Here is a 14,670-nt window from a genome sequence, read left to right as displayed (position 1 = left end):
CATGTAATTACTATCTTTTTCATGTGTCCTCAACATCAATCCTAAACCTTTGTCACATCTGCATTGAAGTTTATGATTTTTATCTGTTCTCTTGAGTTCACCTGATTCTTTTATTTATAGGCATGATTGTGGCTTTCACATGTTGGAATACCTTGCGAAGTGGGAAGGTCGACCGGTCCCTGTCGTCACAGCTGCAAAGCTGCAATGGTCGTCGAGCTCCGTAAAATATACACATGGAACTGGTTAATGAATGAAGATTTCAACACGCGGGCAAACGCATGAGAGTTCATAGAGGAAGTTGTGAAAAAGTCCAACAAGAAGTATAAGTGATTACGTGATGCTCCATACCGCATGCCTGACCTTACATTCTACGGTTGAGGAATGTAAGGTATCAACTTGTTCTTTTAAAACTATGTCCGTGTGCTATGTTATGACTGCATCCCCCTATAGTCTAGTATATAGTGGTGGCGTGTGAGTGCCATTTGAACATTGTAATATATGTGTGGATCTGAACCTGCTTAGGTGTGACAATAGCTACGTTTATGTTCAGTACTATTATGCATTTGTAGTTGGTAGTACCAGTTGGATGCTTGAATTCGTCTATGATGCCCGAAACACGACAAATATAGTTGATCAGGGACGATTAGTGAAAGTAATCGTTCTGTTTTTTTGTTTTTTGGGTCTTTTGCATTGCTAACTGTATCAGTTAGCATGGGAGGTAGTCCATAAACAAACCGTTCTCTCATATTTTTGCACATGATCGTTTCAACTAGTTTGTTCATAGTATGTGTACAATACAATGTGTGTGAAAAAATGCATGGTCTGAAAACGGAAATCTACGCGATGGCAGATTCAGTAGAAATTATATGGCATATTGGATGGAAGGTGTATGGCAGATTTAGTAGCACATACGCGACAACTATAGTCATTCATACATGGCACTTTCTTTAAATTTTGATGTCCACCAATAGTCATTCTCCCATTTTTAAAAATCTTGACTATCTACCTTACAAAAAAATGTCACCAACACCCAAGTTACAATCCTCCACAGTTGCTTACGGGTTGCCCGCCTCTTTCTTTGTTTTCTTGTGCTTTGCTTGAATTTCCAACCCCAAATTGTATCTCACCTCTTTTGGACACGCTTTTGTGATGGAACGGAGCGGGTTCCTGACCTGGGTTCGCGTGCTTTCTGTTCCAGACCCTACCTCCGAGTTTTCAGCTGATGGCCCTGTGGATGAAGGCACTCTTGAGGTGCGGGGGAACCTGTGTAAGGCTTCTTCAGCCTTCCTCTTTTTGATCTCATCAAGCTCTCTTTTCAGGGCCTTCCTGTCTTTTTCTGCCACCCTCGTTGTCTCATCACTCTTGCATACTTCATCTATTAGTTCAGCATAGTTCTTGGTCAACACAACGTGCCTCACGGTGTCCATGGTTGCCTTTGGTCTCTCATCATGCACATCCAAAATTGCATTTGATGTCTGTGGCCCCAACGCATCGTCAGCGTCCCAAGTCCATCGCTGTCGTATGAAATGGCGGGGCAATCGCGTTATCGCATGGATGTCCATTACTTTCAGTATGTGACAGCACACAATCCCGTCCCGTTTGAATTTGTAGCATTGGCAGTAGTATTCACCTTCGTTTACCGAGGCCTTCACAAAGTAGTTCCTTTCCTTGTCCGGGTCTTTAGGTTCTGAATCAGACATGCCCAAGAGAGAACACACCTTGAACGTATTTGCGTCCACCTGGTAAGCTGTGTACATGCTGGCATGCTTTATTTCTTCCAGGAATCTGCATGTTTTGGGGCTTTTTGTGTAACAGCCCCAAAATTGGGTTATCAATTTTTGTGCTGTTATTCTCTCCTGGCACTCATTTTCAAAATCTTTCTCCTAAGTTTGTTGGATGACTCTGAGATTTCTTGTCATTTCAACCTTTCAAAACCTTGCTCATGTCTTTTTCAGTGGGCAAGACCTCATCCCAACTCTCTCAAACCCTAATTCCAAATTTTTGGAATTTGGATATGCCCTTTTGTGCTTACAAAGGAGCCATCATTTTCCTTGATCTGTTGATAATTCCAATTGTTCCCAGAGACCATTCTACCTTTCTGAACCTTGGATATGCAAAAATATTGCTAGGTCCCATGCAATATTTTTGAATTGTGATTTATTCCTTTTCTTGCTTTTCTGAGGAATAAAATCCAAAGGCATAGCTAGCCATCTCCTAAATTCATGAGAATTGGTGGAGTTGATACTTATGCCTAATCCAAGCTCTGGCAAATATATTAGCCATCATTAAATAAGGAAAATTGCCTTTTCCTATTTAATGCCAATATTGCATTTCTGCCATTTTCCAAAGGAGCTACTATTTTTATAGTAGGGCAAATTCTCACATAATTGTGGAGCTTGTCCTTGCTATATAATCACTAGTTCCACCCTCATCTCATGATCCTTAGTTCAAAATTTTGGCACATGATCCAATGCCGGAGGGGGCAATCCTTCTCCGGTGGCCATCTTCATCATCCCGGTGCTCTCCATGACGAGGAGGGAGTAGTTCTCCCTCGGGGCTGAGGGTATGTACCAGTAGCTATGTGTTTGATCTCTCTCTCTCATTTTCTTGAGGTGATACGATCTTGATGTATCGCGAGCTTTGCTATTATATTTGGATCCTATTATGTTTCTTCCCCCCTCTACTCTCTTGTAATGAATTGAGTTTCCCCTTTGAAGTTATCTTATCGGATTGAGTCTTTAAAGATTTGAGAACACTTGATGTATGTCTTGCCGTGCGTATCTGTGGTGACAATGGGATACCACGTGATTCACTTGATGTATGTTTTGGTGATCAACTTGCGGGTTCCGCCCATGAACCTATGCATAGGGGTTGGTACACGTTTTTGTCGTGATTCTCCGGTAGAACTTTTGGGCACTCTTTGAGGTTCTATGTGTTGGTTGAATAGATGAATCTGAGATAGTGTGCTACATATCGTATAATCATACCCACGGATACTTGAGGTGACATTGGAGTATCTAGGTGACATTAGGGTTTTGGTTGATTTGTGTCTTAAGGTGTTATTCTAGTACGAACTCTAGGGCTGGTTGTGACACTTATAGGAATAGCCCAACGGATTAATTAGAAAGAATAACTTTGAGGTGGTTTTGTACCCTACCATAATCTCTTCATTTGTTCTCCACTATTAGTGACTTTGGAGTGACTCTTTGTTGCATTTTGAGGGATAGTTATGTGATCCAATTATGTTATTATTGTTGAGAGGACTTGCACTAGCGAAAGTATGAACCCTAGGCCTTGTTTCCTAGCATTGCAATACCGTTTACGCTCACTTTTATCATTAGTTACCTTGCTGTTTTTATAATTTCAGATTACAAATACCTTTATCTACTATCCGTATACCACTTGTATCACCATCTCTTCGCCGAACTAGTGCACCTATACAATTTACCATTGTATAGGGTGTGTTGGGGACACAAGAGACTCTTTGTTATTTGGTTGCAGGGTTGCTTGAGAGAGACCATCTTCATCCTACGCCTCCTACAGATTGATAAACCTTAGGTCATCCACTTGAGGGAAATTTGCTACTGTCATACAAACCTTTGCACTTGGAGGCCCAACAACGTCTACAAGAAGAAGGTTGTGTAGTAGACATCAAGCTCTTTTCTGGCGCCGTTGCCGGGGAGGTGAGTGCTTGAAGGTATATCTTTAGATCTTGCAATCAAGTCTTTTAGTTTCTTGTTTTATCACTAGTTTAGTTTATAAAAGAAAACTATAAAAAAATGGAATTGAGTTTGTCTCATACGCTTCATCTTTTTAATATCTTTCGTGAGTATGATGGAAAGGAAAATTGTGCTCAAGTGCTAGAAGAAGAAATCTATAAAATGTTTGGCAATAAATATTTGAATGATGAGCATGATTGCAATGTTGTTAGTATGAATTCCTTGAATATCCATGATGCTAATGATATGCAAAGCCACAAGCTTGGGGAAGCTATGTTTGATGAAGATGATATTTTTGTCCCCCGAGCTTTGATGAGCAAATTTACTATGATGAAAGCATGCCTCCTATCTATGATGATTATTGTGATGACACGTATGCTTTAAAGAATAATTATAACCATGAAACTTGTCATCTTGATCTTAATTTCCAATCACATGATAGTTATTTTGTTGAGTTTGCTCCCACTATTATTCATGAGAAGAATCTTGCATATGTGGAGAGTATTAAATTTTCTATGCTTGTAGATCATGAAACGAATGCTTTAGGTGCTGGTTATATTGTTGAATTCATTCATGATGCTACTGAAAATTATTATGAGGGAGGAACATATGCTTGTAGGAGTTGCAATAATATCAAGTTTCCTCTCTATGTGCTTAAAATCTTAAAGTTATGCTTGTTTTACCTTCCTATGCAAGTTGATTCTTGTTCCCACAAGTTGTTTGCTCACAAAATCCCTATGCATATGAAGTGGGTTAGACTTAAATATGTTATAAATATGCTTCATGATGCTCTCTTTATGTTTTAATTCTTATCCTTTATGTGAGCATCATTGAAATCATCATGCCTAGCTAGGGGCGTTAAACGATAGCGCTTGTTGGGAGGCAACCCAACTTTACTTTTGTTACTTGCTTTTTTCTCCTGTTTAGTAATAAATAATTCATCTAGCCTCTGTTTAGATGTGGTTTTATGCTTTTAATTAGTGTTTGTGCCAAGTAGAACCTTTGGGAAGACTTGGGGAGAGCCTTGTTGATCATGCTGTAAAAAACAGAAACTTTAGCGCTCACGAGAATTGCTGCCATTTTTATTTGGAGAGTGATATTTAGTTAATTATTCTTGCAGATGATTAATAGATAAATTCCTCAGGTCCAGAAATTTATTTGAGAATTTTATGAGTTCCATAAGTATACGTTTGATCCATATTACTACAGACTGTTCTGTTTTTGACAGATTCTGTTTTTCGTGTGTTGTTTGCTTATTTTGATGAATCTATGGCTAGTAAAATAGTTTATAAACCATAGAGAAGTTGGAATACAGTAGGTTTAACACCAATATAAATAAATAATGAGTTCATTACAGTATCTTGAAGTGGTGTTTTGTTTTCTTTCGCTAACGGACTTACGAGTTTTCTGTTAAGTTTTGTGTTGTGAAGTTTTCAAGTTTTGGGTAAGGATTCGATGGACTATGGAATAAGGAGTGGCAAGAGCCTAAGCTTGGGGATTCCCAAGGCAACCCAAGGTAATATTCAAGGATATCCAAGAGCCTAAGCTTGGGGATGCCCCGGAAGGCATCCCCTCTTTCGTCCACTTCCATCAGTAACTTTACTTGGAGCTATATTTTTATTCACCACATGATATGTGTTTTGCTTGGAGCGTCAATTTATTTTGTTAGGATTTGCTTTCTGTTATTTAGAACAATGTTTTGCATCTTTTATTTCAAGAAAAGTGGCATTGATAGCCTTTACTATGCCTATGTTACAAGTATACATGTTGCTGTTTGAAAACAGAAAGTTTACCACTGTTGCAATAATTCCCTAGAAAAGTCAGAATGTGATAAAATGTTGAAACCTTTTGAATATTAATATATGATAAATTTACTACAGTGGGAATTTTCTTTCATAATTTGCGGAGCTAGGGAAGTATGGATGTTGCAGCATTCTTTACAGACTATCCTGTTTAGGCAGATTGCTGTTATGTTTGCATTGTTTGCATATGTTTGCTTCTTTAATGATTCTATTTGAGGATAGGACTATTAAATATGCAGAGGCATTTAGTATGAAATGTTGAATAATAATTTTAGTGATTTTCTACAGTAGAGTATGATAAGTTTTTTGCAATGGTTTATACTATCTTATCTCACGAGTCCTTGTTGAGTTTTGTGTGGATGAAGCTTTTGAGATTTAGGGAGACCGTGATATGAGAGGAATTAAGGAGACACAAAAGCTCAAGCTTGGGGATGCCCAAGGCATCCGAAGATAATATTTCAAGAAGTCTCAAGCATCTAAGGTTGGGGATGCCCCGGTTGGCATCCCACCTTTCTTCTTCGACAACTATCGGTTAGTTTCGGTTGATCCTAAGTTTTTGCTTCTTCACATGATGTTTGTTATTCTTAGAATGTAATTTTATTTTGCTTTGCTTGCTGTTTGAATAAAGTATCAAGGTCTGAAATTATTAAATGTTAGAGAGTCTTCACATGGTTGCATAATTATTCGACTACTCATTGATCTTCACTTATATCTTTCAGAGTAGTTTGTCATTTGCTCTAGTGCTTCACTTATATCTTTTAGAGCATGGTGGTAGTTTTATTGTGAAGAAATAGATGAACTCTCATGCTTCACTTAGATTATTTTGAGAGTCTTAAATAGCATGGTAATTTGCTTAAAATCCTAATATGCTAGGTATTCAAGAATAATAAAATTCTCTTATGAGTGTGTTGAATACCAAGAGAAGTTTGATACTTGATGATTATTTTGAGATATGGAGGTAATAATATCAAAGTCGTGCTAGTTGAGTAGTTGTGAAATTGAGAAATGTTTGTGTTGAAGTTTGCAAATCCTGTAGCATGCACGTATGGTAAATGTTGTGTAACAAATTTGAAACATGAGGTGTTATTTGATTGTCCTCCTTATGAGTGGTGGTCGGAGACGAGCGATGGTCTTTTCCTACCAATCTATCCCCCTAGGAGCATGCTCGTAGTGCCGAGGTTTTTGATGGCTTGTAGATTTTCGCAATAAGTATATGAGTTCTTTATGACTAATGTTGAGTCCATGGATTATACGCACTCTCACCCTTCCATCATTGCTAGCCTCTACGGTACCGTGCATTGCCCTTTCTCACATCGAGAGTTGGTGCAAAGTTCGCCGGTGCATCCAAACCCCGTGATATGATACGCTCTTTCACACATAAACCTCCTTATATCTTCCTCAAAACAGCTACCATACCTACCTATTATGGCATTTCCATAGCCATTCCGAGATATATTGCCATGCAACTTTCCACCATTCCGTTCATCATGACACATTCATCATTGTCATATTGCTTAGCATGATCATGTAGTTGACATAGTATTTGTGGCAAAGCCACCGTTCATAATTCTTTCATACTTGTCACTCTTGATTCATTGCATATCCCGGTACATCGCCGGAGGCATTCATATAGAGTCATACTTTGTTCTAGTATCGAGTTGTAATCATTGAGTTGTAAATAAATAGAAGTGTGATGATCATCATTCAATAGAGCATTGTCCCCAAAAAAAGAGAGAAGGGCCAAAGAAAAAAAAGAAGGCCCAAAAAATAAAACAAAATAAAAAGGGGCAAGGCTACTATTCCTTTTTTCCACACTTGTGCTTCAAAGTAGCACCATGTTCTTCATATAGAGAGTCTCTTGAGTTATCACTTTCATATACTAGTGGGAATTTTCATTATAGAAATTGGCTTGTATATTCCAGCAATGGGCCTCCTCAAGTGCCCTAGGTCTTTGTGAGCAAGCAAGTTGGATGCACACCCACTTAGTTTCTTTTGTTGAGCTTTCATACATTTATAGCTCTAGTGCATCCGTTGCATGGCAATCCCTACTCCTTGCATTAACATCAATCGGTGGGCATCTCCATAGCCCATTGATTAGCCTCGTTGATGTGAGACTTTCTCCTTTTTGTCTTCTCCACATAACCCCCTCATTATTCTTTTCCACCCATAGTGCTATATCCATGGCTCATGCTCATGTATTGCGTGAAAGTTTATGAGTTTGAGATTACTAAAGTATGAAACAATTGCTTGGCTTGTAATCGGGGTTGTGCATGATGAGAGCATTCTTGTGTGACGAAAATGAAGCATGACTAAACTATATGATTTTATAGGGATGAACTTTCTATGGCCATGTTATTTTGAGAATACATAATTGCTTAGTTAGTATGCTTGAATTATTATTATTTTTATGTCAATATGAACTTTTATCTTTAATCTTTCGGATCTGAATATTCATATCACAAGTAAGAAGAATTACATTGAAATTATGCCAACTAGCATTCCACATCAAAAATTATCTTTTTTATCATTTACCTACTCGAGGACGAGCAGGAATTAAGCTTGGGGATGCTTGATACGTCTCCAACGTATCTATAATTTTTGCTTGCTCCATGCTATATTATCTACTGTTTTGGGCAATATTGGGCTTTATTATCCACTTTTATATTACTTTCGGGACTAACCTATTAACCGGAGGCCCAGCCCAGATTTGTTGTTTTTTGCCAATTTCAGTGTTTCAAAGAAAAGGAATATCAAACAGAGTCGAAACGGAATCAAATCAACTGGAGAAGTTATTTTTGGAAGGAAACCTACCGGATAGACTTGGACCCTACGTCAGAAGATGAAGGAGGAGCTCACGAGGGTAGGGGGCGCGCCCACCCCCCTAGGGCATGCCCCCCTGCCTCGTGCCCCCCCTTCGGTCCATCGACGTACCTCCTGCAACCATATATACCTACGTAACCTAAAACTTCCAGAACAGAGAATAGATCGGGAGTTCCGTCACCAGAAGCCTCCGTAGCCATCGAAAACCAATCTAGACCCGTTCCGGCACCCTGCCGGAGGGGGCAATCCTTCTCCGGTGGCCATCTTCATCATCCCGGTGCTCTCCACGACGAGGAGGGAGTAGTTCTCCCTCGGGGCTGAGGGTATGTACCAGTAGCTATGTGTTTGATCTCACTCTCTCGTTTTCTTGAGGTGATACGATCTTGATGTATCGCGAGCTTTGCTATTATATTTGGATCCTATGATGTTTCTTCCCCCCTCTACTCTCTTGTAATGAATTGAGTTACCCCTTTGAAATTATCTTATCGGATTGAGTCTTTAAAGATTTGAGAACACTTGATGTATGTCTTGCCGTGCGTATCTCTGGTGACAATGGGATACCACGTGATTCACTTGATGTATGTTTTGGTGATCAACTTGTGGGTTCCGCCCATGAACCTATGCATAGGGGTTGGCACACGTTTTCGTCGTGATTCTCCGGTAGAACTTTTGGGCACTCTTTGAGGTTCTATGTGTTGGTTGAATATATGAATCTGAGATTGTGTGATGCATATCGTATAATCATACCCACAGATACTTGAGGTGACATTGGAGTATCTAGGTGACATTAGGGTTTTGGTTGATTTGTGTCTTAAGGTGTTATTCTAGTACGAACTCTAGGGCTGTTTGTGACACTTATAGGAATAGCCCAACGGATTGATTGGAAAGAATAACTTTGAGGTGGTTTCGTACCCTACCATAATCTCTTCGTTTGTTCTCCGCTATTAGTGACTCTTTGTTGCATGTTGAGGGATAGTTATGTGATCCAATTATGTTATTATTGTTGAGAGGACTTGCACTAGCGAAAGTATGAACCCTAGGCCTTGTTTCCTAGCATTGCAATACCGTTTACGCTCACTTTTATCATTAGTTACCTTGCTGTTTTTATAATTTCAGATTACAAATACCTTTATCTACTATCCATATACCACTTGTATCACCATCTCTTCGCCGAACTAGTGCACCTATACAATTTACCATTGTATTGGGTGTGTTGGGGACACAGGAGACTCTTTGTTATTTGGTTGCAGGGTTGCTTGAGAGAGACCATCTTCATCCTACGCCTCCTACAGATTGATAAACCTTAGGTCATCCACTTGAGGGAAATTTGCTACTGTCCTACAAACCTCTGCACTTGGAGGCCTAACAACGTCTACAAGAAGAATGTTGTGTAGTAGACATCACTATCCTACACCAAATTAACACAATATGGCACATCTATCATCAGCCAGGTAAGGTAATATGAAAGCAACATTGACACAATGAATGAATGGGCAACCAGAGAAGCACTATAGTTCAGTAATGTGTGTGATATGAGATAGCACATTCATGCAGCTCAGTACGCAAAACTACCAGGCAGTTTTCCTTAAAAAAATCAACATTGGTGCCTTTAACATTTTACAACTAATTTTAGATCAGAGAAAGGTTAGATTCAGGCCGATTAACAAAACACATGCTGATGTAAAAATATAGTGATATACAACAGGTACTTACATCAGCACTGGAGCACAGAGAATTCCTGCAAGATATTTTCCTCGAATACGACCCCAATGGAGGAAGTCTTGTATCGTTTAACCTTATTTTCTAAAAGAGAGACGGGTAAGAAACATGTAGAAAATATGATCAAAATGCTATAAAATTTCATGATGCGAGGATACGCACACACTTCTTAGAATGGAGTTGACATTCTTTTGTTGGACTGGAGCGGACTAGTTCTTTGGCCACTAGAATCTGCTTATTATCAGTGGGAGTTGGGTTTCTCTGTGCTGGAGCAGTATCTATGAAAAATGGAGTTGGTTTATTATCTCCTGGCGTTTGGATCTTTTGCAAAGACCTGGTTTGTAACCCTTTAGATTCTAACATAGCCGTCTTCCCCTTGCATGCCTTATATAGAAGAATGGTGATTCGGTTATAAAACATGCTACAACAGAGATGGAATAGGTACTGAAGAATAGAAAGGCATGACATATTGACATGTATTCACTCCATCCGAAAATAAATGGATGGGTTTAGGCGTATTTCAGTTCTAGATACATCCAGTTTTATCCATTTCTGCGACATTTAATCCGGACGGAGGGAGTATGATGTAAGAGCTAGGGATACGACAGGACAACACAGTAAAAAAACACTGAAAAACCCACTGCAGAACCAAAGTATTCAAACCCACTGATATGAGATAGTACACTCATGCAGCTCAGGATGCAAAACTACCAGGCAGTTTTCCTTGCAAAAATCAACATTGTGGCCTTTAATCATACATTTTGCTACAACTAAATTTAGATCAGATAAAGGTTGGATTCACGTCGATTAACAAAATACATGCTGATGTAAAAATATAATGATATACAACAGGTAGTTACATCTACATTGGAGCACAGAGAATTCCTCCAAGAATCTTTCCTCATAAACGATACCATTGTAGAAAATCTTCTATATGTTAAGCTTATTTTCTAAAAGCAAGATGGGTAAGAAACATGTAGAAAATATGATTAGCATGCTATAAAATTTCATGATGCAAGGATACGCACACACTTCTTAGAATTGAGTAGACATATTTTTGCTGGAATGGAGCGGACTAGTTCTTTGGCCACTGGAATCTGCTTATTATCAGTAGGAGTTGGGTTTCTCTGTGCTGGAGCAGTATCTATAAAAACTGGAGTTGGTTTATTATCTCCTGGCATTTGGATCTTTTGCGAAGGCCTTGTTTGTAACCCTTCAGATTCTAACATAGTCGTCTTCCCCTTGCATGCCTTGTATAGAAGAATGGTGTTTTAATTATAAAACATGCGGCAGCAGAGAGATGGAATAGGTACTGAAGAATAAAAAGGCATGACATGTTGACATGTATTCCTTCCATCCGGAAAAAATGGATGGGTCTAGGCGTATTTCAGTTCTAGATACATCCTTTTTTATCCATTTCGGCAACATGTAATCCGGATGGAGGGAGTATGGTGTAAGAGCTAGGGATACGACAGGACAACACAGCAAAAAAAACACTAGTTGAATGTAAAACTGTATGCTAGCGGAATACATACAGAAATAACTAAGGCAACATACATGTGTATGATTGGGGAAATAAGATGGCATTGCAACAGAGCACTAGAACAGCACTTCAATGTAAAAAAACATGGTATGGCAGACAGATGAAGTACATACTAATGAATAACAATGCACAAGATATTCAGAAGCATGATGTACAAATTAAGCAAATGGCATTGTGATAGAGTAGAATGACAGTACTTAAATTTGAAAACATGTTATCATGAATGGAATAGGTACTGAAAAACAAGAAGGCATGACATATTTACATGCATGATCAGCATGCTAAGCACATGGCATTGCAATAGAGTAGATACACTCCAGGACATTATATGCATGTTGTACCCATATCATAGGCCAAGTTAGAGCAAGGACCTTGTGGGGTGAACAGGATTCATCATCTTTCTGCAAGTCTTCTGAAGAACTGCCTTTACATGTTCCATCATATTGGGTATCATTGACATCAAGTTTATTGGCCTTTACATTGCTCCGTGAGGTTCTTGTGGATATATCAGTGTGTGCAATTATATCTGACATGCATGGAAGACAACTAGTAGTTAGATTTATGTAATGAGTGCCTATAGGAGACGACATAAATAGTAGGACTGGGGTTAACTAGCAGCAACAAGTCTCATAAACTAAAGGGAGAACATAGATGAAAGCTACAGAATATGTATCGTTTGTACTCGAGATTAACTAGATGGCACACAAAAGTATTAAAGAACAACATAGGAAATACTAGAAGTGGTATAATACTATAATCACCAGCCTATGAGATAGCATTGGCTGATGGATGATAACTATGGAATAGTGTTACCTAAAGAACAAGTATCTTAGCTGAACTATGGAACAAAGTTAACTCCTGAACAAGACCCGTAAGAGATCGGCATGAATATACAGTGAAATGTGATGATCTATTTTCCATGCTTAGATGAATAACAAAGCCATAAATGTTGCACACAAGTAATATGAGGGTACAACCTATCTGGCTGCCATCCATAGGAGTGAGCATCATGTGCTGACTTGTCGATGGCCCTCCAGTTGTTGTGGCTGTGCATGTCGGGCACGTGCATTCGATGCAGGGAACTGTTGAGTGGGGACTATAGCTCCCTTCTGGTGTATGCTTCCCTTGTTGGAGCAGCTGCGGTGAGTCAGAAGACGGTGTGTCTAAAGATGTAGATAATCATAATGTTAAGAACGACATATCTCTTTGATCTGAAGAAATACACTAAGAGATCAACAGCAAGGTACGAGAGTGGTCACACGTCTGTTGACTGAAGACTAAATTGGGGTCACACGATTTTATTTTATTTTGGTACTGTCCGATCTACGCCGGATGGCTGGCCGTCTTCTGCCTCTCGGCTGACACTGTTCGGAATCTTCCTCGAAGAGCTAGCGACCAATGGCAGAGCAGCCTGCATCCGCCGTATGTGGCCCCGGCCAAAACCCCGCTCCCCGCCCCACCGCACTGCCGTGGTTGCGCCGCCCCCGGGCCAATCCACAAAGACTCCCCGTCATCCAGACCCGGCGGCGGCAGTACCTTCAACCCACGCAACTCTAAAAGATAGCCATCTAAGCGCTGCTTCCGCGGCGAACTTTGCGGCCCCGCACCCTTACATTAGACAACAGCCAACCGACAGCCTAGGAGCTCCGCCGCCTCGAGGGGTGCTGCTTCCCATTGCAAATTGATTGGCCCAGAATAAAAATTCAGGCAACTGACGCCTAAATAAAGTGATTTGAGATGAGGGTGCGACCTATCTGGCGGCATGGTGAAGTAGGCAGGTCCAGCTGCCGAGTCGGTGAGGCCGGCGCGGTTGCGGTGGCGACCGGTGGCAGGGAAAGAGCGATGCTGCGACGGTCGACGGCTACACTGAAGCAGCGCCAGGACTCTGGACAGATCCAAAGTTGGAGCCGCTCCGGCGCCGTGAACAACGGCGGCGGTGAATCGGCTCCGGTACGGTTCACCCGGCCGTCGTCGAGGCAGCACCAGCAGCACGGAGTAAGAGGCACACGGCCCAGTGCACGACGGCAAATGGACAGCGTCTCCGGCATTAGGGCGGAGGGCGACTGTGAAATTGGTGCGGTGGGGGCGCCATGGAGGTGGGGCTGAGGTTTCGCGGCTCGGGAGAAGGGAGCTTCCCGGGGAGAAGGTGATTTGGCGCCCACGAGGTATGAATGGGGACGGGCGGGGGGAATTGGGAGGGGAGTGGAACCATGTCTTACGGACGCATTTTGTCTAAAATGTGAGGGGGAGTTACAGTTCTACCCTTGCCTATAGGCTTCTCGGCTTGGGTTTGTGTACTGAGGGTCGGGGATAGTATAGTAACTTTGCTTCTCTGGGCGGGAGCGATTTCGGGCGAGGAGGGCGTGTTTTGAACTATAGTGGGCGCGAGCGATTTCGGGCGAGGAGAGCGTGTTTTGAAATAGTGGGCGCGAGCTATTTCGGGCGAGGAGAGCGTGTTTTTCCGACCATGGTTTATGAATTATTCGGCACATGTCATTTCGGCCGAGGAGAAGGCGCGCTTGGATGAAGTTACGAACCTACCCTCGATGTACAACGGGCCAATTGATGCGTGTCCCACATAAGACGGTAATTTAGCGTCTCCCATTTATTTGCTTGGGCGAATTCCACCGAGCAAAGAGGATGTTTAATGGTTCATTCAAATTTTGGGAGAACGAGCATCCACGTCTACCTTACCAAGTCGATTCGGATCAAATTTTGAAATATTAGCTTGCCACTTCTTTTTTAGATGGAGAGATGATGCTCGGGAGTAATGTGTTTTTACATGCTCGTTGCTAGCGATTTACTATATGACAAATAGTTGACCCACTCAAAAACGCGAATCAAACCCAAAATGAAATATCTCGATTCAATGAAATAGCTCGTTCAGTAGGTCAAAATAGTGAACTAAATCCAAAATTGAACACCTCAATCGAGTAGCATGTTGTACAGTATTATAGTACTCCATGAACATGTTGAAAGTCAAATTAATGAACTTGTTTGATATACGCATATATCCGTTCATGTGTGGATTGCAGACAACATGTTCTCCAATTTAAATATTTGAATG

At 40.7% G+C, this 14,670-nt stretch overlaps 1 protein-coding gene across 1 annotated transcript in view; it reads right to left on the bottom strand.

Moving 5' to 3' along the window:
- Positions 1-1,055: 1,055 nt before the first annotated feature.
- The window catches only part of LOC119357703 (protein FAR1-RELATED SEQUENCE 5-like), a 63,414-nt gene continuing 49,799 nt past the window's right edge, over positions 1,056-14,670 (bottom strand). The window contains exon 7 of the mRNA XM_037624565.1: positions 1,056-1,785. Within this exon, the coding sequence (XP_037480462.1) occupies positions 1,056-1,785 (730 nt within the window). The remainder of the gene's footprint in view (positions 1,786-14,670) is intronic.

This window comes from Triticum dicoccoides, chromosome 2A, assembly GCF_002162155.2.
Source record: "Triticum dicoccoides isolate Atlit2015 ecotype Zavitan chromosome 2A, WEW_v2.0, whole genome shotgun sequence".
NCBI classification, from domain to species: Eukaryota; Viridiplantae; Streptophyta; class Magnoliopsida; order Poales; family Poaceae; genus Triticum; species Triticum dicoccoides.
Note: the sequence above shows the minus strand (reverse complement) of the source record. Positions and strands in the feature narration are given on the sequence as shown.